This window comes from Oncorhynchus clarkii, chromosome 10 (assembly GCF_045791955.1).
Source record: "Oncorhynchus clarkii lewisi isolate Uvic-CL-2024 chromosome 10, UVic_Ocla_1.0, whole genome shotgun sequence".
Classification (NCBI taxonomy): Eukaryota; Metazoa; Chordata; class Actinopteri; order Salmoniformes; family Salmonidae; genus Oncorhynchus; species Oncorhynchus clarkii.
Window position 1 is genome coordinate 17080468 of NC_092156.1, and position 23167 is coordinate 17103634.

At 44.4% G+C, this 23167-nt stretch overlaps 1 protein-coding gene across 6 annotated transcripts in view; it reads left to right on the top strand.

Annotated features, from left to right (window-relative positions):
• The window catches only part of LOC139418072 (CAP-GLY domain containing linker protein 2), a 68004-nt gene that overhangs the window by 1360 nt on the left and 43477 nt on the right, over nucleotides 1-23167 (top strand). For all 6 annotated transcript variants that reach the window (XM_071167244.1, XM_071167241.1, XM_071167242.1 and 3 more), the window contains exon 2: nucleotides 3282-3486. In XM_071167244.1, coding sequence (XP_071023345.1) covers nucleotides 3363-3486 — 124 coding nt within the window. In that variant the 5' untranslated portion in view covers nucleotides 3282-3362. The remainder of the gene's footprint in view (nucleotides 1-3281; nucleotides 3487-23167) is intronic.

Sequence of the window (23167 nt, forward strand, 5' to 3'; positions counted from 1 at the left end):
GTATGAAGGAAGCTAGTTGTTTCTTGAGCCGATGTTAACTACTGTTAGCGCAATGACTGGTAGCGCAGATACCCGTAGACTTCCAGTCATTGTGCTAACTGTGCTGAGCAATTGTGCTTGCACTTGTTAGGAACATCCTTTAAACTGCACACAGAGACATAAAAATGGTATCCACACGTTCATCTGACTCTGGGGAAGTAGGTAAAGGGCCTCATCTCCAAAATCTTGAAGTATCCCTTTAAGCCAGTATGAGAGGATGGATGGGCGTATAACCTGAACCTCTAGAAACCCAAAGTTTTTTATTTTTTATTATTAACTTTTATTTATTCAGGGTAGCCCAAGTGAGACCAATGGTGCCCTGAATACCAAATTGTTCACACAAACAGGAAAATAAATTAAGTTTAAAATAAAACAAGAAGAATGAAAATAGCCACAAGGCACAACCTCAACACCACAATTTCAACAAATAAACCACTACAATCAATCAAAACAACTGCAATGCATAATGAAGTCATTCAATATCATAGTCCTAAACTGCCCTAGCGGTACCAGGGAATCGAGATGCAAGGAATTTTGTAGGTTACTCCAACAATGGGGGCATTAAAACTAAAGGAGTATTTACCAAAATTGGTCAAGACCACATGACCTCAAGAGTTCCTGCGAGCCAGTTTGGTAGCACATTCTTTTATATGTTATCAACGAAGTTAGGTAAGTTAGAAGCTTGTGTAGTAGAGCTTTGTAAACAAAAAGGGAATAATGAAGTGATCTACAGGACTTTAATGAGGACAACCAACCTTTTGATACAGCATTCAGTATTGAGTATTAAAACTGTCACCTTTGATAAAGCAAAGCGAAAGGCGCTATAGTAGACGGCATCCAATGATTTAAGAGTAGTGGCTGCTGCAATCTGGTAAATGGTGTCACCATAATCAATAACTGTCAGGAAAGTTGACTGTACAATCTGCTTCCTGCTATTTAGAAAGAGGCCAGATCTATTTGTAAAAAAGAAGCCCACTTTAAATCATAGCTTTTTAACTAGCTCATCCATACGTTTTTTTAAACATGAAGTCTTTGTCAACCTAAATGCCCAGATATTTATAGGCGGGCCCCCAATCGATGAGGGAACCATCCAATTAGTAAATATGTAGTTCATCTGATTTTTTAAATTTTTAATTGCGAGTATTAGAGAACAACATATACTGAGTCTTGCTTGCATTAAGTACACGTTTTAAACCAACCAGGGCTTTACGTTTGCTATGTCTACCCTTGAGTCCAGGTTGCAGCAAGGCCTAGCTACTAGCCACCCTAATCCTTACAGTAGTCTAATAACCAACCAACACTATTTAATACATAGGCCTAGGTTATTCATTAGAATTAGAATGTATGCATAACCAAAGACAATACCAAATATGTTTCTTTCTGTCAGTGAATATTCTTGAAATACATATTTTAGCCTTGTGACACATTTAACTCCATGTGTATTTATTCACCATCAACACACTTGAAACAATAAACTGGACTTACTAATAAGTCCAGTAGACTCAGCAACATAGATGATTAACCCAAATCACAAATATTGTTTTCTGATCTATAGATAGGCTATTTGTTTGAAGAGGGACCACTCAACTATTTCAATTTGTATACAGTAGTATAGTATAGGCTACACTAGGTACACCTTGACATGGCTTGACTTGTACACCGAAAGGGCATAAACCCTCTGCTTTTTAAAAGGGCTGGAGTGTTCAACAAGAAAACTCAGCTAGCACAGAATGTTCTGGGAACCAACATTTGTTAGCTGCGAAGCCTTTGTGATATCATAACCACCATCGATAAGAGACAATACTGTGCAGCTGTATTCATCGAACTGGCCAAGGCTTTCGACTATGTCAATCACCACCATTCTTATCGGCAGACTCAGCAGCCTTGGTTTCTCAAATGACTGCCTCACCTGGTTCACCAACTACATCTCAGAGTTCAGTGTGTCAAATGGGAGGGCCTGTTGTCCGGACCTCTGGCAGTCTATGGGGGTGCCACAGGGTTTAATTCTCGGGCCGACTCTTTTCTCTGTATACATCAATGATGTCGCTCTTGCTGCTGGTGATTCTCTGATCCACCTCTACGCAGACCACACCATTCTGTATACTTCTGGCCCTTCTTTGGACACTGTGTTAACTAACCTCTAGACGAGCTTCAATGCCATACAACTCTCCTTCCGTAGCCTCCAACTGCTCTTAAATGCAAGTAAAACTAAATGCATGCTCCTCAACCGATCGCTGCCCGCACCTGCCTGCCTGTCCAGCATCCCTACTCTGGACGATTGTGACTTAGAATATGTGGACAACTACAAATACCTAGGTGTCTGGTTAGACTGTAAACTCTCCTTCCTGACTCACATTAAGCATCTCCAATCCAAAATTAAATCTAGAACCTGCTTCCTATTTCGCAACAAAGCATCCTTCACTCATGCTGCCTAACATACCCTTGTAAAACTGACCATCCTTAACTTCGGCGACCTGTATGCTCTTGTTGGCTGGCCTTCGCTTCATATTCGTCGCCAAACCCACTGGCTCCAGGTCATCTATAAGTCTTTGCTAGGTAAAGCCCCGCCTTATCCCAGCTCACTGGTCACCATAGCAGCACCCACCCATAGCACGCGCTCCAGCAGGTATATTTCACTGGTCACCCCCAAAGCCAATTCCTCCTTTGGCCGCCTTTCCTTCCAGTTCTCTGCTGCCAATGATTGGAACGAATTGCAAAAATCACTGAAGCTGGAGACCCATATCTCCCTCACTAACATTAAGCACCAGCTGTCAGAGCTGCTCACAGATCACTGCACCTGTACATAGCCCATCTGTAAATAGCCCATCCAACTACCTCATCCCCATACTGTTCTTTTTTGGCTCCTTTGCACACCAGTATCTCTACTTGCACATTCATCTTCTGCACATCTATCACTCCAGTGTTTAATTTATAAATTGTAATTATTTCGCCACTATGGCCTATTTATTGCCTTACCTCCCTTATCTTACCTCATTTGCACACACTGAATATATACTTTTTTCCTCTATTGTGTTATTGACTGTATGTTTGTTTATTCCATGTGTAACTCTGTTGTTGTTGTTTGTGTTGCACTGCTTTGCTTTATCTTGGCCAGGTCGCAGTTGCAAATGAGAACTTGTTCTCAACTAGCCTACCTGGTTAAATAAAGGTGAAAAAAAATATACAGACAGATGAAGCTATCATCATCACTAAGACATTGATTCCTCCACTCATCTCCACAGCTAAAATGGAGAGGTATTGCCACCATTCCGACTCCTAGTGCCTCAAACCGAAAGCCTTAATCCCTGCACTTCTCCCTGTACATGATGAACATGCTGAAGTCCAGTGGACTGAAGATCCCTGGCAGGGGCCCAAAGCACTCCCCTGGCCCTGTGGGACGAACCTCTGCTGGGGGGTCCGCTTCCGGCACTGTGGGCCAGAAAGACAGTAAGTCACTTCTTCATTCCTCAAGACTTCCTCTAGACTCAGGAAGAGATCTGATTTCCTATCGCTTAGCCTATCAATCTTGGTGGCATTTCATCATTGGAATTGACAAGAAATTCCTTGATTATTGTAATTGATTGTTTGTTAGTTGTCAGGGCCTTGAGTTGTTTCTGGTCAGCTGTGGTCAGTAAAAACTCAGGGCCCTAGGTACATTATTATGCTTTAGGTCAACGGTTTTCAAACTTCTTTGGTTAATGTAGCCCCAATCACATTTTGCTCTGCCCAAAGTACCCCCTAATGTGTAATTGATCATTAGGCCTATATTCTTATGAGTCTTTCCAAGAATCCCTTGTGGATAGGCCGGGTACCAGTCAGAGGTTTTAAAAAATATATATTTATTTTATCTTTATTTTAGCAGGGAGTCACCATTGAGACCAGTGTTTCTTTTTCAAGGGAGTCCTGCATATACAATTTCATAGAAATAAAACACAGACAAACATAAATGTACACAAAACACTATCACCTAAAACAAACAAATTCTTCATTATAAAATTCCTCTGTCCACTCTCTAAACTGCCACAGGGACACTAAGGCTTCTATGTGTACTGTTTTTTGGTGATTATTCCAAACATACGGAGCATAAAAACTAAAGGGCGATTTAGCTAACTTTTAAGACACCAAAGGAGTCTCCAGAGTTAACCAACCATTGTGACCAGGTTTGATAACTTCACTATTAAGATTTAAAATTACAAGTTAAGTCGGAAGCTTGTGGAGTAGGGCTTTGTAAAAAAAAAAGAAGAGTGTAATGATGTGATTTCAAAGAGGTCCAGCCAAAGAATATAGTGATGAGTAATAAAAGTCCTGTGATAAAACGAAAAGCGCTATTGAAGAAACGGGATACAGCAGTTTAAGAGTAGAGGCAGTTGCACTTTGATAAATAGTATCACCAAAATCAAGAACAGGTAGAAAGGTTTACTGCACAATCTGCTTCCTGCTGACTAGAGAGAGACAAGATCTATTTCTGTAAAACAAATCCCACTTTAAATCTTAGTTTCTTAACAAGCTCATTTGTATGTTGTTTTAAACGATAAATCATTGTCAATCCAAATACCAAGGTATTTGTATGCAGAGACTCATTCGATTATAGAACCATCCATTGCATGAAGATGTAATCCATCTGAGACAATCTTATGAGAACTTGAAAGCAACATTTATTTAGTTTTACCCGTATTAAGCATGAGTTTTAAATCAGTTAGGGTTTTCTGCACAGCTGCAACAATTGTACTGTAACCTTGTCACAGCAAGGTCAGCAGTCGGGACAATTGCGTGCACAATAGTATAATCTTTAAATAGATTAAATGTACAACTTGTGTTAAAAAAAAATTCCCCCTTTTTCTCCTCAATTTCGTGGTATTCAATTGGTAGTTAGTCTTGTCTCATCGCTGCAACTCCCATACGGACTCGGGAGAGGCGAAGGTCGAGTGCCGTGCGTCCTTCGAAACACAACCCAACCAAGCGGCACTGCTTCTTGACACAAAGCCAACTTAACCCGGAAGCCACCCGCACCAATGTGTCGGAGAAAACACGGTACACCTGGTGACCGTGTCAGCATGCAATGCGCCCGGCCCTCCACAGGAGTCGTTAGTGCGCGATGGGACAAGGACATCCCTGCCGGCCAAACCCTCCCCTAACCCGGACGATGCTGGGCCAATTGTGCGCCGCCCCAGGGGTCTCCCGGTCGCGGCAAGAAGCAGTGCCGCTTGGTTGGGTTGTGTTTCGGAGGACGCACGGCTCTCGACCTTCGCCTCTTCCTAGTCCGTACGGGAGTTGCAGCAATGAGACAAGAAAAAGGGGAACAAATGTAGAGCAGGCGTCAGAGCCCAGGCCAAACGAGGACAACTTGTTCAGTAAAATAACATGATCAACAGTATCAAATGCTTTTGACAGGTCCACAAACAAGGCAGCACAATTAATTTTAGCATCCAAAGCATTGACAATATCATTAACAACTAATGTGGTTGCTGTGATAGCGCTGTGCCCTGACCTAAACCCAGATTGATTTATATTAAAAATACCATGCTCAGATAAATAAGAGCGAAGTTGATTATTTACCAAAGATTCTAAATTCTTAGCTAGACATGGCAACCTGGAGATGAGACGATAATGATTAAGATCACTACTATCTCAGCTAGAGGTCGACCGATTAATCGTAATGGCCGATTAATTAGGGCCGATTTCAAGTTTTGATAACAATCGGAAATCTGTATTTTTGGACACCGATTTGGCCTATTTATTTATTTATTTTTACACACCTTTATTTAACTAGGCAAGTCAGTTAAGAACACATTCTTATTTTCAATGACGGCCTAGGAACGGTGGGTTAACTGCCTCGTTCAGGGGCAGAAAGACAGATTTTCACCTTGTCAGCTCGGGGGAATCAATCTTGCAACCTTACAGTTAACTAGTCCAACGCTCTAACCACCTGATTACATTGCACTCCACGAGGAGCCTGCCTGTTATGCGAATGCAGTAAGGTAAGTTGCTAGCTAGCATTAAACTTCTCTTGTAAAAAACAATCAATCAATCAATCAATCATAATCACTAGTTAACTACACATGGTTGTTAATATTACTAGTTTATCTAGCGTGTCCTGCATTGCAGATAATCGATGTGGTGCGTATCGTTGCCCCAATGTGTATCTAACCATGAACATCAATGCCTTTCTTAAAATCAATACACAGAAGTATATACACTGCTCAAAAAAATAAAGAGAACACTAAAATAAAACATCCTAGATCTGAATGAATGAAATATTCTTATTAAATACTTTTTTCTTTACATAGTTGAATGTGCTGACAACAAAATCACACAAAAATGATCAATGGAAATCAAATGTATCAACCCATGGAGGTCTGGATTTGGAGTCACACTCAAAATTAAAGTGGAAAACCACACTACAGGCTGATCCAACTTTGATGTAATGTCCTTAAAACAAGTCAAAATGAGGCTCAGTAGTGTGTGTGGCCTCCACGTGCCTGAATGACCTCCCTACAACGCCTGGGCATGCTGCTGATGAGGTGGCGGATGGTCTCCTGAGGGATCTCCTCCCAGACCTGGACTAAAGCATCCGCCAACTCCTGGACAGTCTGTGGTGCAATGGCGTTGGTGGAGCGAGATATGATGTCCCAGATGTGCTCAATTGGATTCATGTCTGGGGAACGGGCGGGCCTGTCCATAGCATCAATGCCTTCCTCTTGCAGGAACTGCTGACACACTCCAGCCACATGAGGTCTTGCATTAGGAGGAACCCAGGGCCAACCGCACCAGCATATGGTCTCACAAGGGGTCTGAGGATCTCATCTCGGTACCTAATGACAGTCAGGCTACCTCTGGAGAGCACATGGAGGGCTGTGCGGCCCCCCAATGAAATGCCACCCCACACCATGACTGACCCACCGCCAAACCGGTCATGCTGGAGGATGTTGCAGGCAGCAGAACGGTCTCCACGGCGTCTCCAGACTCTGTCACGTCTGTCACATGTGCTCAGTGTGAACCTGCTTTCATCTGTGAAGAGCACAGGGAGCCAGTGTCGAATTTGCCAATCTTGGTGTTCTCTGGCAAATGCCAAATGTCCTGCACGGTGTTGGGCTGTAAGCACAACCCCCACCTGTGGACGTCGGGCCCTCATATACCACCCTCATGGAGTCTGTTTCTGACCGTTTGAGCAGACACATGCACATTTGTGGCCAGCTGGAGGTCATTTTGCAGGGCTCTGGCAGTGCTCCTCCTGCTCCTCCTTCTACAAAGGCGGAGGTAGCGGTCCTGCTGCTGGGTTGTTGCCCTCCTACGGCCTCCTCCACGTCTCCTGATGTACTGGCCTGTCTCCTGGTAGCGCCTCCATATTCTGGACACTACGCTGACAGACACAGCAAACCTTCTTGCCACAGCTCGCATTGATGTGCCATCCTGGATGAGCTGCACTACCTGAGCCACTTTTGTGGGTTGTAGACTCCGTCTCATGCTACCAGTAGAGTGAAAGCACCGCCAGCATTCAAAAGTGACCAAAACATCAGCCAGGAAGCATAGGAACTGAGAAGTGGTCTGTGGTCACCACCTGCAGAACCACTCCTTTATTGGGGGTGTCTTGCTAATTGCCTATAATTTCCACCTGTTGTCTATTCCATTTGCACAACAGCATGTTCAATTTATTGTCAATCAGTGTTGCTTCCTAAGTGGACAGTTTGATTTCACAGAAGTGTGATTGACTTGGAGTTACATTGTGTTGTTTAAGTGTTCCCTTTATTTTTTTGAGCAGTGTTTTTTTAAACCTGCATATTTAGCTAAAAGAAATCCAGGTTAGCAGGCAATGTTAACCAGGTTAAATTGTGTCACTTCTCTTGCGTTCATTGCACGCAGAGTCGGTGTATATGCAACAGTTTGGGCCGCCTAATTTGTCAGAATTTTACGTAATTATGACGTAAGGTTGTGCAATGTAACAGGAATATTTATACTAATGGATGCCACCCCTTACGGTTCCGTATTTCACTGAAAGAATAAATGTCTTGTTTTCGAGATGATAGTTTCCGGATTCGACCATATTAATGACCTAAGGCTCGTATTTCTGTGTGTTATTATGTTATAACTAAGTCTATGATTTGATAGAGCAATCTGACTGAGCGGTGGTAGACAGCAGCAGGCTCGTTAGCATTAATTCAAACAGCACTTTCGTGCAGTTTGCCAGCAGTGCTTCGTTGTGCATCAAGCATTGTGCTGTTTATGACTTCAAGCCTATCAACTCCCGAGATTAGGCTGGTGTAATCGATGTGAAATGGCTAGCTGGTTAGCGGGTTGCGCGCTAATAGCGTTTCAAATGTCACTCGCTCTGAGACTTGGAGTAGTTGTTTCCCTGGCTCTGCATGGGTAACGCTGCTTCGAGGGTGGCTGTTGTCGTTGTGTTCCTGGTTCGAGCCCAGTGAGGAGCGAGGAGAGGGACGGAAGCTATACTGTTACACTGGCAATACTAAAGTGACTTATAAGAACATCCAATAGTCAAAGGTTAATGAAATACAAATGGTATAGAGAGATAGTCCTATAATTCCTATAATAACGACAACCTAAAACTTCTTACCTGGGAATATTGAAGACTCATGTTAAAAGGAACCACCAGCTTTCATATGTTCTCATGTTCTGAGCAAGAAACGTTAGCTTTCTTACATGGCACATATTGCACTTTTACTTTCTTCTCCAACACTTTGTTTTTGCATTATTTAAACCAAATTGAACATGTTTCATTATTTATATGAGGTTAAATTGATTTTATTGATGTAATATATTAAGTTAAAATAAGTGTGAATTCAGTGTTGTTGTAATTGTCATTATTACAAAAAAATAAATAAAATTGGCCGATTTAATCGGTATCGGCTTTTTTTGGGCAGTCCTCCAATAATCGGTATCGTCGTTGAAAAATCATAATCGTTCGAACTCTAATCTCCGCCCTTATGGAGTGGCAGCACATAAACTGTTTTCCATACTTTTGAAATATTTCCTGATAACAATGTTTGATTTAAGATAAGGGTTACTGAGCCAGCAATGATGGGCAGACCCTGCTCCAATTGGTCAGCCCCTAACCTATCTTTTTTCTGTGAAATGTTAAAACTCGACTACCATATTCAGAGTCAATCTGCAACATTTCAGAATCAGAGATGAGCCCATTCTTAGCAATAGAAGTGTCAGACACTCTTCAAAAATATAGCTTGCTGAAATAAAATGACAATTAAATGCATCAATGATGGTATTTTTGTCCGTAATTTAGCCGGGTTCCTCTTACAATCAGAAAGAGTGGTTACATAATAATCAGATTTAGATTTTTTTGATCAGTTTTACACATTCAGTTGTCTAAAAGATTGTCAATCTGGGCCTAAGCCTGTGTTCCTGGCCTTGACCCAGGCTACATTTCTCTCAATTAATGAGGAAACGATTATCAATGATAGTATTGAAGATATTTAGCAAAAAAGCATCACCAAGATGACGTCTTAGTACTAAACCATATTCATGTACCACCATATATGCGGTAGAGAGGCCAATGGAACTCGACCAAAACAATAAAAATGCAAATGGAAATGTGTGGGGGAAAGATGCCATGAGGGAAAGATCTTGAATCTCTTCATTGCCCCCCAGCAAAATAAGCCAACATTTAGGTTATTGTTTATATACAGGACTTCACACTATGTTGAGGTAAAAATCGGAGTATAATGCTTGTATGGATGTCAACCCCAACACATGTTCATGTCATCATCACCAATCACTGCATTACTTAAAAATGACTTTGACTACCACCACCGATTTCTCTGTTAGCTGTGCTACCAGCTAATAAGAATGGGAGTTACAATTTAGCAGTCACCTCTTCTAAACCTGAAAAGGGACTTCAAAATGTTATGCAGTGATAACAGACAAATATATCTGACTTAATGGGCCTCTTACAGTTCATCAATCATTACGGACTTTACGAAAAGCCACTTTGGTGCACATTCAACAAATCTGATCTAACAATCTGGTGTCCATCTTCTGTCCCCCACTGTCTGCCTTCCATTGACCTGTATATCCCCCCTCAAGCCGATACCATGATGGCCCTCAAGGAACTACACTGGACTTTGTGCAACCTGGAAACCACATATCCTGAGGCCGCATTTATTGTAGCTGTGGATTTCAACAAAGCAAATTTGAGGAAAACGCTACCGAAGTTCTATCAACATATTGACTTTAGTACTCGCTCTGCTAAAACACTCGACCACTGCTACTCCAACGTCCGGATGCCTACAAGGCCCTTCCCCACCCTCCCTTCGGCAAATCAGATCATGACTCCATTTTACTCCTTCCTATAGGCAGAAACTCAAACAGGAAGGACCTGTGCTAAGGTCTATTCAACACTGGTCCATGAGTCCATGATGCAAGATTGTTTTGAGCACGCAGACTGGAATATGTTCCGGGTAGGCTCTGAGTTCATCAGGAAGTGTATAGCGGATGTTGTTCCCACTGTAACTATTAAAACCTACCGAAATCAGAAATTGTGTATAGATGGCAGCATTCGCGCAAAACTGAAAGCGCGAACCACTGCATTTAACCATGGCAAGGTGACTGGGAATATGGTCGAAAACAAACAGTGTAGTTATTCCCTCCGTAAGGCAATCAAACAGGCAAAATGTCAGTACAGAGACAAAGTAGAGACGCAATTCAACTACTCAGACACGAGACGTATGTGGCAGGGTCTACAGACAATCACAGATTACAAAGGGAAAACCAGCCACGTTGTGGACACTGATGTCTTGCTCCCGGACAAGCTAAACACCTTCGCCCCACTTTGAGGATAACACAGTCAGTGTTGTCAACTAATTTTCAGGGTAAGTTGCTAGAAGCAGGTTGATTTGTTGCTAAAAGTTGCTAAATGACGTTGGGATGTCATTGCATGATAACGTAAAACTGCGTCGATTACGTAGAATACACAATAACGTTACTCAAATTGACTGGCCATCTCTGCAACAAAATACATTTGTTCAGGTACAGACTCCCACTCTTTTCTGTACAATTTTGATTGAAACATGTTGATTGATGTTGTAAGTTCTGTTCAAGATCAAACATTCGTGACCAACTCGGCCCGCTCCCAAGGACTGTGGGCTCTCATTCTCTCTGTGGCCGATGTGAGTAAGACATTTAAAAGTGTTAACCCTCGCAGATGGAATCCCTAGCCGCGTCCTCAGAGCATGCGCAGACCAGCTGGCTGGAGTGTTTACAGACATATTCAATCTCTCCCTATCACAGTCTGCTGTCCCCACTTGCTTCAAGATGTCCACCATTGTTCTTGTACCAAAGAAAGCAAAGGTAACTGAACTAAATGATTATTGCCCCGTAGCAGTCACTTCTGTCATCAGGAAGTGCTTTGAGAGGCTAGTTAAGGATCATATCACTTCTACCTTACCTGACACCCTCGACCCACTTCAATCTGCCTACCGCCCCAATAGATCCACAGACGATGCAATCTCTATCGCACTGCACACAGCCCTATCCCATCTGGACAAGAGGAATACCTACAGTATATAAGAATGCTGTTCATTGACTATATCTCAGCATTCAACACCATAGTACCCTCCAAGCTCATCATTAAGCTCGGGGCAATGGGTCTGAACCCCGCCCCATGCAACTGGATCCTGGACTTCCTGACGGGCCGCCCCCAGGTGGTGAAGGTAGGAAACAACCCCTCCACTTTGCTGATCCTCAACACAGGGGACCCACAAGGGTGCATGCTCAGCCCCCTCCTGTACTCCCTGTTCACCCATGACTGCGTGGCCACGCATGCCTCCAACTCAGTCATCAAGTTTGCAGACGACACAACAGTTGTAGGCCTGATTACCAACAATGACGACAGCCTACAGGGAGGAGGTGATGCCAGGAAAATAACCTCTCCTTCAACATCAACAAAACAAAGGAGCTGATTGTGGACTTCAGGAAGTAGCAGAGAGAGCACGCCCCTATCCACATCAACGGGACCGCAGTGGAGAAGGTGAAATGCTTCAAGCCCCTAAGACCCTCACAAACTTTTACAGATGCACAATTGAGAGCATCCTGTCGGGTTGTATCACCGCCTGGTACAACACCTGCACTGCCCGCAACCGCAGGGCTCTCCAGAAGGTGGTGTGGTCTGCCCAATGCATCACCGGGGGCACACTGCCTGCCCTCCAGGGCACCTACAGCACCCGATGTCTCAGGATGGCAAAAATATCATCAAGGACATCAACCAGCCGAGCCACAGCCTGTTCACCCTGCTACCATCCAGAAGCGAGGTCAGTACAGGTGCATCAAAGCTTGGACAGAGAGATTGAAAAACAGCTTATTTCTCAAGGCCATCAGACTGTTAAATAGTCATCACTAGCCGGCTACCACCCGGATACTCAACCCTGCACCTTAGAGGCTGCACCTTAGAGGCTGCTTCTCTCTCTCTCTCGCTCTCTCTCTCTCTCTCTCTCTCTCTCATTTATATATATATATATATAGAAATGGAATCACTGGTCAAATACTGCTTTATTCATTTCATATACTGTATTCTACTCTACTGTCTTTTAGTCAATGCCACTCAAACATTGCTCATCATAATATTTATATATTCCTCCATTCTTTTACTTTTCATTAGTGTGTATTTTTGTGAATTGTTAGATATTACTGCTCTGCTGGAGCTAGGAACACAAGCATTTCGCTACATAACTTTGGCTAAATATATTTGATTTGATATGACAAATCCTAAACCTACTCCCCATTGACCCAAGTGTTTACATTGTGCAAAGCCAATAGAAATAGGACACCCAAACACGTTTCCCACTGTTATTTTTCCTGGTTTTAGATCACATGACAAGCCCGGACCCTAGGGTCACAGAGGCATGTGTTACACTGGCGCGGCTTTCCGCTAAATTACAGCTAGATTCTCTCCCTCCAAGCTGAACTAGGCTGATATGAGCCTACAGGAGGCCAATCACAGTCTGTTTTGTTATTTGCATTAGTCTGTATGGGAGAGTTGCATCAGAGGCAACCATGTCATGGTTTAAGTTGATGGTGGAATGCTGTGAGGAAAGGAAAGGGGGAAAAACACAGTAATGCGTTTAGCAGTGCTCATGGCTGTTATTTTCGAGGGCCTCCTTCAGAAACACTATTTTGTAGTGTTAGTAGGGCTGTCCCCGACTAAAAAAAAATATTGGTTGACCAAGAGTCATCTGTTCTTTCAACCAATCGACTGGTCGAAATTTTAAAACATTCATTTTTCCATATATAGACACACCCTATGTCTTTTAATAAAAACCAACTACAGTACCAGTCAAAAGTTTGGACAGACCTACTCTTTATTTTTACTATTTTCTACATTGTAGAATAATAGTGAAGACATCACAGCTATGAAGTAACACATATGGAATCATGTAGTAACCAAAAAAGTGTTAAACAAATCAAAATATATTTTATATTTGAGATTCCTTAAAGTAGACACCCTTTGCCTTGATGACAGCTTTGCACACTCTTGGCTACAGAGCTTGTATGATGCTTTAAGCACACTATGATTAAATAATTAAGTCAACCATCAACTTGGTCCAGCCACAAGCTTGCACTAACAAACTTGCAACATTGTATAAAATATTCGGGACCCTCAGAGTTTCCTGTGATTGTGAGGTCCGGACAGACACAGCTGTAGGCTATTTGTGCAAGGCATAAGAAGTAATCAGGTAGGCCAATTTTATTACGTTTTCACCAGATCAGCATGATTTTTTTTCTCCTTCTTGTGGTTTGGTTATCGAAAGGGAGAGAGCTGAAAATATTTTTCAAATAGGCTACATTGTAGAACTATTGTCATTCTCAATGGATGTAAAAATATAATTTCTTTACTTGCTGTATGAGGTGAAGAAAAAATTACTTTGAGAAACTCCACAGCTCATTAGTGGTGGTGAGTTAAGACCATACTATAAAATCCCCAAATGGGCACATTTAGGCTTCATTTGAGCAGGCCAGGTGGCCTAGGCCTACTTTTATGCTTAAGTGTAGCCTAGGGTGTGCCCTCTGCAAACAACATGTCCACTCCTACAACGAGAACTGTAAAATACTGTAATAATAATATATTGAATGCATTACCAGAAATTACCGTAACCAAACAAACATTGTAGAAATTATGGGAATTAAATGGTAAATGTACAAACTAATGATACTGGTGTGCCTCCCCTCATCCTCCGGAATGGATTAGTCCACTGAGATAGGCATCAATCAAGACGTGCCATAATTATTTATATTTTATTGCATCAACAGAAATTACCGTAACTTAACAAACATCAAACAAACAGTTACCACATCAGTCACCGGCATCATTAACAAGTGCATTGACGATGTCGTACCCCCAGTGACTACGTACATTTCCAAACCAGAAACCATGAATTGCAGGCAACATCTGCACTGAACTAAAAGCTTGAGCTGCTGCTTTCAAGGAGCGGGACACAAATCCGGACGCTTATAAGAAATATTGCTCTGCCCTCCGACGAGCCACCGAACAGGCAAAGCGTCAATACAGGACTGAGATCGTATCGTACTGTGCTGGCTCTGACACTCAACGAATGTGGCAGGGCTTGCAAACTATCATGGATTATTAAGGGAAACCCAGCCATGAGCTGCACAGTGATGTGAGCCAACCAGACGAGCTAAATGCCTGCTATGCTCGCTTTGAGGCAAGCAACACTGAACCATGCTTGAGAGCACCAGCTGTTCCGGACGATTGTGTGATGAGGCTCTCCATAGCCAATATGAGTAAAACCTTTAAACAGGTTAGCATTCACAGGCCGATTACCAGGGCACATACTCAGAGCTTGCACTGACCAACTGGCAAGTGTCTTCACTGACATTTTCAACCTCTCCCTGACCAAGTCTTTAATACGTACATGTTTCAAGCAGACCACCATAGTCCCTGATGTCCATGAACGCCAAGGTAACCTGTCTAATTGACTATCACTCATATCTGTAGCTATAAAATGCTTTGAATGGCTGGTCATGGCTCACATCAACACCATCATCCCAGACACCCCGGACCCACTCCAATTCACATATTGCCCCAACAGATCCACAGATGACACTCCACATTGCCCTCTCCCACCTGGACAAGAATAACATCTATGTGAGAATGCTGTTCATTGAGTAGTCAGTATTCAACACCATAATGCCCTCCAAGCTCATCACTAAGCTCAGGACCCTGGGACTGAACACCTCTGGGTGTGTGCTTAGTCCCCTCCTGTACTCCCTATTCACCCACAACACCATCATTAAGTTTGCTGACGACGCAACGGCGGTAGGCCTGTTCACTGACGACGAGAGAGCCTATAGGGAGGAGGTCAGAGACTGCCAGGACAAAAATCTCTCCCTCAACGTCAAGTTACAGTGGGGCATAAAAGTATTTAGTCAGCCACCAATTGTGCAAGTTCTCCCACATAAAAAGATGAGAGAGGCCTGTAATTTTCATCATAGGTACACTTCAACTATGACAGACAAAATGAGAACAAAAATCCAGAAAATCACATTGTAGAATATTTTATTAAGTTATTTGCAGATTATGGTGGAAAATAAGTATTTGGTCAATAATAAAAATGTATCTCAATACTTTGTTATATACCCTTTGTTGGCAATGACAGAGGTCAAACGTTTTCTGTAAGTCTTCACAAGGTTTTCACACACTTGCTGGTATTTTGGCCCATTCCTCCATGCAGATCTCCTCTAGAGCAATGATGTTTTGGGGCTGTTGCTGGGCAACACAGACTTTCAACTCCCTCCAAAGGTTTTCTATGGGGTTGAGATCTGGAGACTGGCTAGGCCACTCCAGGACCTTGAAATGCTTCTTACGAAGCCACTCCTTCTTTGCCCGGGCGGTGTGTTTGGGATCATTATCATGCTGAAAGACCCAGCCACGTTTCATCTTCAATGCACTTGCTGATGGAAGGAGGTTTTCACTCAAAATCTCACGATACATGGCCCCATTCATTCTTTCCTTTACACAGATCAGTCGTCCTGGTCCCTTTGCAGAAAAACAGCCCCAAAGCATGATGTTTCCACCCCCATGCTTCACAGTAGGTATGGTGTTCTTTGGATGCAACTCAGCATTCTTTGTCCTCCAAACACGACGAGTTGAGTTTTTCATCTGACCATAATGACATTCTCACAATCTTCTTCTGGATCATCCAACTGCTCTCTAGCAAACTTCAGACGGGCCTGGACATGTACTGGCTTAAGCAGGGGGACACGTCTGGCACTGCAGGATTTGAGTCCCTGGCGGTGTAGTGTGTTACTGATGGTAGGCTTTGTTACTGTGGTCCCAGCCCTCTGCAGGTCATTCACTAGGTCCCCCTGTGTGGTTCTGGGATTTTTGCTCACCGTTCTTGTGATCATTTTGACCCCACGGGGTGAGATCTTGCGTGGAGCCCCAGATCGAGGGAGATTATCAGTGGTCTTGTATGTCTTCCATTTCCTAATAATTGCTCCCACAGTTGATTTCTTCAAACCAAGCTTCTTGCCTATTGCAGATTCAGTCTTCCCAGCCTGGTGCAGGTCTACAATTTTGTTTCTGGTGTCCTTTGACAGCTCTTTGGTCTTGGTCATAGTGGAGTTTGGAGTGTGACTGTTTGAGGTTGTGGACAGGTGTCTTTTATACTGATAACAAGTTCAAACAGGTGCCATTAATACAGGTAACGAGTGGAGGACAGAGGAGCCTCTTAAAGAAGAAGTTACAGGTCTGTGAGAGCCAGAAATCTTGCTTGTTTGTAGGTGACCTAATGCTTATTTTCACCATAATTTGCAAATAAATTCATTAAAAATCCTACAATGTGATTTTCTGGATTTCTTTTTCTCATTTTGTCTGTCATAGTTGAAGTGTACCTATGATGAAAATTACAGGCCTCATCTTTTAAGTGGGAGAACTTGCACAATTGGTGGCTGACTAAATACTTTTTTGCCCCACTGTATATGTACATATCTACCTCAATTACCTCGTACCCCGGCACATTAACTCAGTATTGGTACTCCGTGTATCTAGCCAAGTTATCATTACTCATCGTGTATTTATTATTACTTTTATTATTATGTTTTTATACTTTTGTAATATTTCTATATTTGATTTCTCTCTACATTTTTGGGAAGTACCTATATGTTAGCATTTCACTGTTAGTCTATGCCTGTTGTTTACGAAGCATGTGACAAATAAAATTAGATCTGATATAATCTTTGCTATTTAATGTCAAGGCAGCGCTTTTCTAGGAGGTAAGACATAAGACATTATATCATAAAAAACAGTTACATTAGACATAACATCTACAACAGCTACACAATACATTGTCTTTCACATTATCTTTAAGACAGTTTTGAACATCTGGAACTGTGGCCCCACTGCAAAAAAATCGCCAAACTTAACCTATGTATACGTTCATATACCTTTTATACCTGCTACATTCCATTATAACATGCGTCATAGGCAGCAATGTCATTGAATGATCTTTAAAACTGTTTTGAACATCTGGAACCATGCCCCCCCCCTGCAAAAAAAATCCAAACATAGCCTTTATAATTATTTTCTAGATTAGTGTCATTTCAGGAACAGCTGGTAGTCATAGTCATTTAGCTAATCCTACTAATTGACTGTCAGCATTTCCCACAGTGTTCATCAACCGCCTGCCTGTAGTGCACACCCACTGAATCAGGTTAGGGCTATAGGCCCATTGAGTGAATAGCTGTTTGGTCAGCACATTTCCACTTGTGTACTAAAAGCCCTGCTCTTTTTTTCCTTTTAGTTCAAGACCATTGCTGGGTTTTCTGTCGTTGATTGGTGATATAATACAGTACATGGTCTTCCATTTATTGAGTTCCAATAGATTTTACAATAAGAAAGTAGGCCTAGATAATGTCCTGTTGTCCCTATGTTCATCCTCCTTGGATTTCAATACCAATACCGATTTCAATTTCGAAATCCGTTGTGATTGTATATGATGGCGCACCAACATGTTATGGACAACAAAATCAGGGGTGTGGTAAATTCAATTTAAATTCAGTAAATTCAGGAAATAGACTTGAGAATTAAATTGACTAATTTAAATTGGAATGACCCCAACCCTGCTAAAATGTTTCTGTCAATCTCAGAAAAAAATGATGTTATATTACCTCTGCTCCCAAAAGCTGCTCCCAAAAGTTCTGACTTTAGAGGTCACGTCCTTGTGGACTGTCGAGAAACAAAGCATCGTTGCAGAGACAAAAGTGTTTAGGAATGAGTCGCCCCTAAAGGCCTAGTTCTAGTATCTTCTTCTGTTGCCGTTTGGACTGTCCCTGAAATCTGAAGTGACAGCCCCACAACAGTGAATGGATACCACGTTTCTTATTTTATTTTTTTATTTTTTATTTTTTTCCTTTTTTTCTCCCCAATTTCGTGGTATCTCTGGTGGCACAGAGCCACTGCGCCACCCGGGAGGCCCCCACATGTGTCTTATTTTAATTAGGAAATAACATCAGTATATTATTAGGGAATCCAAAGTTATTTTCAACTTATTTGACATTATTGGACTTAAGTCTGAAAGAGTTTGGTTCTCAGAGAGAGAGAAAGAGGAAAAGAGAGAGGCGGAGAGAGGGAGTGTGAGGGGGTGTTCTAAGGAGTTGTGGTGTGGTCATTGTGTGGGGCGGGTGAATAGTGGGATTCAGATGGTTGTGGGAGGTAGCCAGGCACAATAGTGAAAGTGAGGCCTCTGTTCTTGCTCTTCCTGCTGCCTGCCTCATTTCCCCATCGATCTTCCGTTGCCACAGCAACCCAACCACTTGGACTAGCACTGCATCAGTCTTTTGGGTGCACGCTTGTTTGACTGGCTGGGACTTGGGTAGGGGGTGGGTAGGGGTCTTCTCTGTGTTGGACCAGGGCCATGCTGTTGACAAAGCTCACACATGTTACACACACATGCATGCACAAGCAGGAGTGTGCACACACACACATACAAACAACACACACACACACACTGCTACTGTAGATACTGCATTACCTCACAAATAACACCAGCACAAAAATACTGCATAGTACACATACATTACCTACACAAGCACACATTCCTGACATTGTACACACACACACACACATGACCTCACAGGGACATTGCCATCATAGGGAGATGTGTAAAGCTTTGCTTGGTTAAAAAAAATCATATTTGTTTTGAAGGTATAATATCTTTTTGTATCTATAGATTATACACTGAACTAAAATATAAACGCAACATGCAACAATTTCAAAGATTTTACTGATGTCACGCCCTGACCATAGTTTACTTTGTATTTTCTATGTTTTGATTGGTCAGGGTGTGATCTGAGTGGGTATTCTATGTTTCATGTCTTGTTTGTCTATTTCTATGTTCAGCCTGATATGGTTCTCAGTCAGAGGCAGGTGTTCGTCATTGTCTCTGATTGGGAACCATATTTAGGTAGCCTGGGTTTCACTGTGTGTTTGTGGGTGATTGTTCCTGTCTATGTGTTTTTCACCAGATAGGCTGTTTAGGTTTTCGTTACGTTCGTTACGTTTTGTTTTATAGTATTGTATTGGAGATTCGTGTTTCGTATTATTAATAAACATGGATCGTAAACCACACGCTGCATTTTGGTCCGACTCTCCTTCGTATGAAGACAAAACGCGTTACAGAATCACCCACCACCAACGGACCAAGCAGCGTGTCAACAGGCAGGAGCAGCGCGAGGAGAAGCGCAATAAGGATTTCTGGACATGGGAGGAAATCCTCGACGGGAGAGGACCCTGGGCTAAACCAGGGGAGTGTAGCCGCACTAAGGTGCAGCGGGAGAAGAAACAACAGGAACAGCCCAAGGAGGAGTACAGTATGGAGTATACTACTTGGGAGGAGATCGACAGGTGGGCGGCCGACCCAGGGAGAGTGCCGGAGCCCGCCTGGGATTCGCTGGAGCAGTGCGAGGAAGGTTACCGTAGAATGGAGGCGGTGAAAGCAGAGAGGCGCTGGTATGAGAAGGCAGCACGGCGACGCGGATGGAAGCCTGAGAGGCAGCCCCAAAAATTTCTTGGGGGGGGGCTAACAGGGAGTATGGCTATGCCAGGTAGGAGACCTGAGCAGACTCCCTGTGCTTACCGGGGGGCTAGAGAGACCGGACAGGCACCGTGTTATGCAGTGGTGCGCACGGTGTCTCCAGTGCGGGTGCATAGCCCGGTGCGGTATATTCCAGCTCCGCGTGTCTGCCGGGCTAGATTGAGCGTCGAGCCTAATGCCATGAAGCCGGCTCTACGCAGCTGGTCCCCAGTGCGTCTCCTTGGGCCGGCTTACATGGCACCAGCCTTGCGCTCGGTGTCTCCGGTTCGCCTGCATAGCCCAGTGCGGGCTATTCCACCTCGCCGCACTGGCAGGGCGACCGTGAGCATTCAACCAGGTAAGGTTGGGCAGGCTCGGTGCTCAAGAGCTCCAGTGCGCCTGCACGGTCCGGTTTTTCCAGTACCACCTCCACACCCCAGCCCTCCGGTAGCAGCTCCCCGCACCAGGCTTCCTGTGCGTGTCCTTGGCCCAGTACCACCAGTGCCAGTACCACGCATCAGGCCTACAGTGCGCCTCGCCTGTCCAGCGCTGTCGGAGCCCTCCTCCTCTCCAGCGCTGTCGGAGTCTCCCGCCTGTTTAGCGCTGTCAGAGCTTTCCGCCTCTACAGCGCTGCCGGAGTCTTCCGCCTGTTCAGAACTGCCAGTTAGCATAGAGCTGCCAGTTAGCATAGAGCTGCCAGTTAGCTTAGAGCTGCCAGTTAGCTTAGAGCTGCCAGTTAGCTTAGAGCTGCCAGTCTGCAAGGAGCTGCCAGTCTGCATGGAGCTGCCAGTCTGCATAGAGCTGCCAGTCTGCATGGAGCTGCCAGTCTGCATGGAGCCGCCAGAGCTGCCTGTCTGCAGGATGCCGCCAAAGCTGCCAGTCTGCAAGGAGCCGCCAGAGCTGCCAGTCTGCAAGGAGCCGCCAGAGCTGCCAGTTAGCATGGAGCAGCCAGGGCCGCCAGTCAGCATGGAGCAGCCAGGGCCGCCAGTCAGCATGGAGCAGCCAGGGCCGCCAGTCAGCATGGAGCAGCCAGGGCCGCCAGTCAGCATGGAGCAGCCAGGGCAGTCAGTCAGCATGGAGCAGCCAGTCAGCATGGAGCAGCCAGAGCAGCCAGTCAGCATGGAGCAGCCAGAGCAGCCAGTCAGCATGGAGCAGCCAGAGCTGCCAGTCAGCATGGAGCAGCCAGTCAGCATGGAGCAGCCAGAGCTGCCAGTCAGCATGGAGCAGCCAGTCAGCATGGAGCAGACAGAGCTGCCAGTCGACCAGACTCTTCCAGATCTGCCAGTCGTCCAGACTCTTCCAGATCTGCCAGTCGTCCAGACTCTTCCAGATCTGCCAGTCGTCCAGACTCTTCCAGATCTGCCAGTCGACCAGACTCTTCCAGATCTGCCAGTCGTCCAGACTCTTCCAGATCTGCCAGTCGTCCAGACTCTTCCAGATCTGCCAGTCGTCCAGACTCTCTCAGATCTGCCAGTCGACCAGATTCTCCCAGATCTGCCAGTCGACCAGATTCTCCCAGATCCGCCAGTCGACCAGATTCTCCCAGATCCGCCAGTCGACCAGATTCTCCCAGATCCGCCAGTCGACCAGATTCTCCCAGATCCGCCAGTCGACCAGATTCTCCCAGATCCGCCAGTCGACCAGATTCTCCCAGATCCGCCAGTCGACCAGATTCTCCCAGATCCGCCAGTCGACCAGATTCTCCCAGATCCGCCAGTCGACCAGATTCTCCCAGATCCGCCAGTCGACCAGATTCTCCCAGATCCGCCAGTCGACCAGATTCTCCCAGATCCGCCAGTCGACCAGATTCTCCCAGATCCGCCAGTCGACCAGATTCTCCCAGATCCGCCAGTCGACCAGATTCTCCCAGATCTGCTAGTCGACCAGGATCTGCTGAAACCGCCAGCCAGCCAGGTTCTGGTAGTTTCTACTACCTGCCTGGGCTTCCTCTCAGTGCTGAGCTTCTTCTCAGTGCTGAGCTTCCTCTCAGTGCTGAGCTACCTATCTGTCCCGAGTTACCTCTGTCCCGAGCTGTCCCTCTGTCCCATGTTATCATTGTGGTGGGTAACCTATTTAGGGACGTTTAGGAGGGGGATTAAAACTGTCATGGAGTGGGGTCCACGTCCAGCGCCAGAGCCGCCACCGCGGACAGATGCCCACCCAGACCCTCCCCTATAGGTTCAGGTTTTGCTGCCGGAGTCCGCACCTTGGGGGGGGGGTACTGTCACGCCCTGACCATAGTTTACTTTGTATTTTCTATGTTTTGATTGGTCAGGGTGTGATCTGAGTGGGTATTCTATGTTTCATGTCTTGTTTGTCTATTTCTATGTTCAGCCTGATATGGTTCTCAGTCAGAGGCAGGTGTTCGTCATTGTCTCTGATTGGGAACCATATTTAGGTAGCCTGGGTTTCACTGTGTGTTTGTGGGTGATTGTTCCTGTCTATGTGTTTTTCACCAGATAGGCTGTTTAGGTTTTCGTTACGTTCGTTACGTTTTGTTTTATAGTATTGTATTGGAGATTCGTGTTTCGTATTATTAATAAACATGGATCGTAAACCACACGCTGCATTTTGGTCCGACTCTCCTTCGTATGAAGACAAAACGCGTTACAACTGAGTTACAGTTCATATAAGGAAATCAGTCAATTGAAATAAATTCATTAGGCCCTAATCTATGGATTTCACCTGACTGGGAATAAAGATGTGCATCTGTTGGTCACCTTTAAAAAAAAAAAAGTATGTCAGAAAACCAGTCACTATCTGGTGTGACCACCATTTGCCTCATGCAGTGTGACACATCTCCTTAACATAGAGTTGATTGTAGCCTGTGGAATGTTGTCCCCCTCCTCTTCAATGGCTGTGCAAAGTTGCTGGATATTGGTGGGAACTGGAACACGCTGTCATACATGTAGATCCAGAGCATCCCAAACATGCTCAATGGGTGACATGTCTGAGTATGCAGGCCATGGAATAGCTGGGACATTTTCAGCTTCCAGGAATTCTATACAGATCTTTGTGACATTGGGCCGTGCATTATCATGCTGAAACATGAGGTGATGGCGGCGGATGAA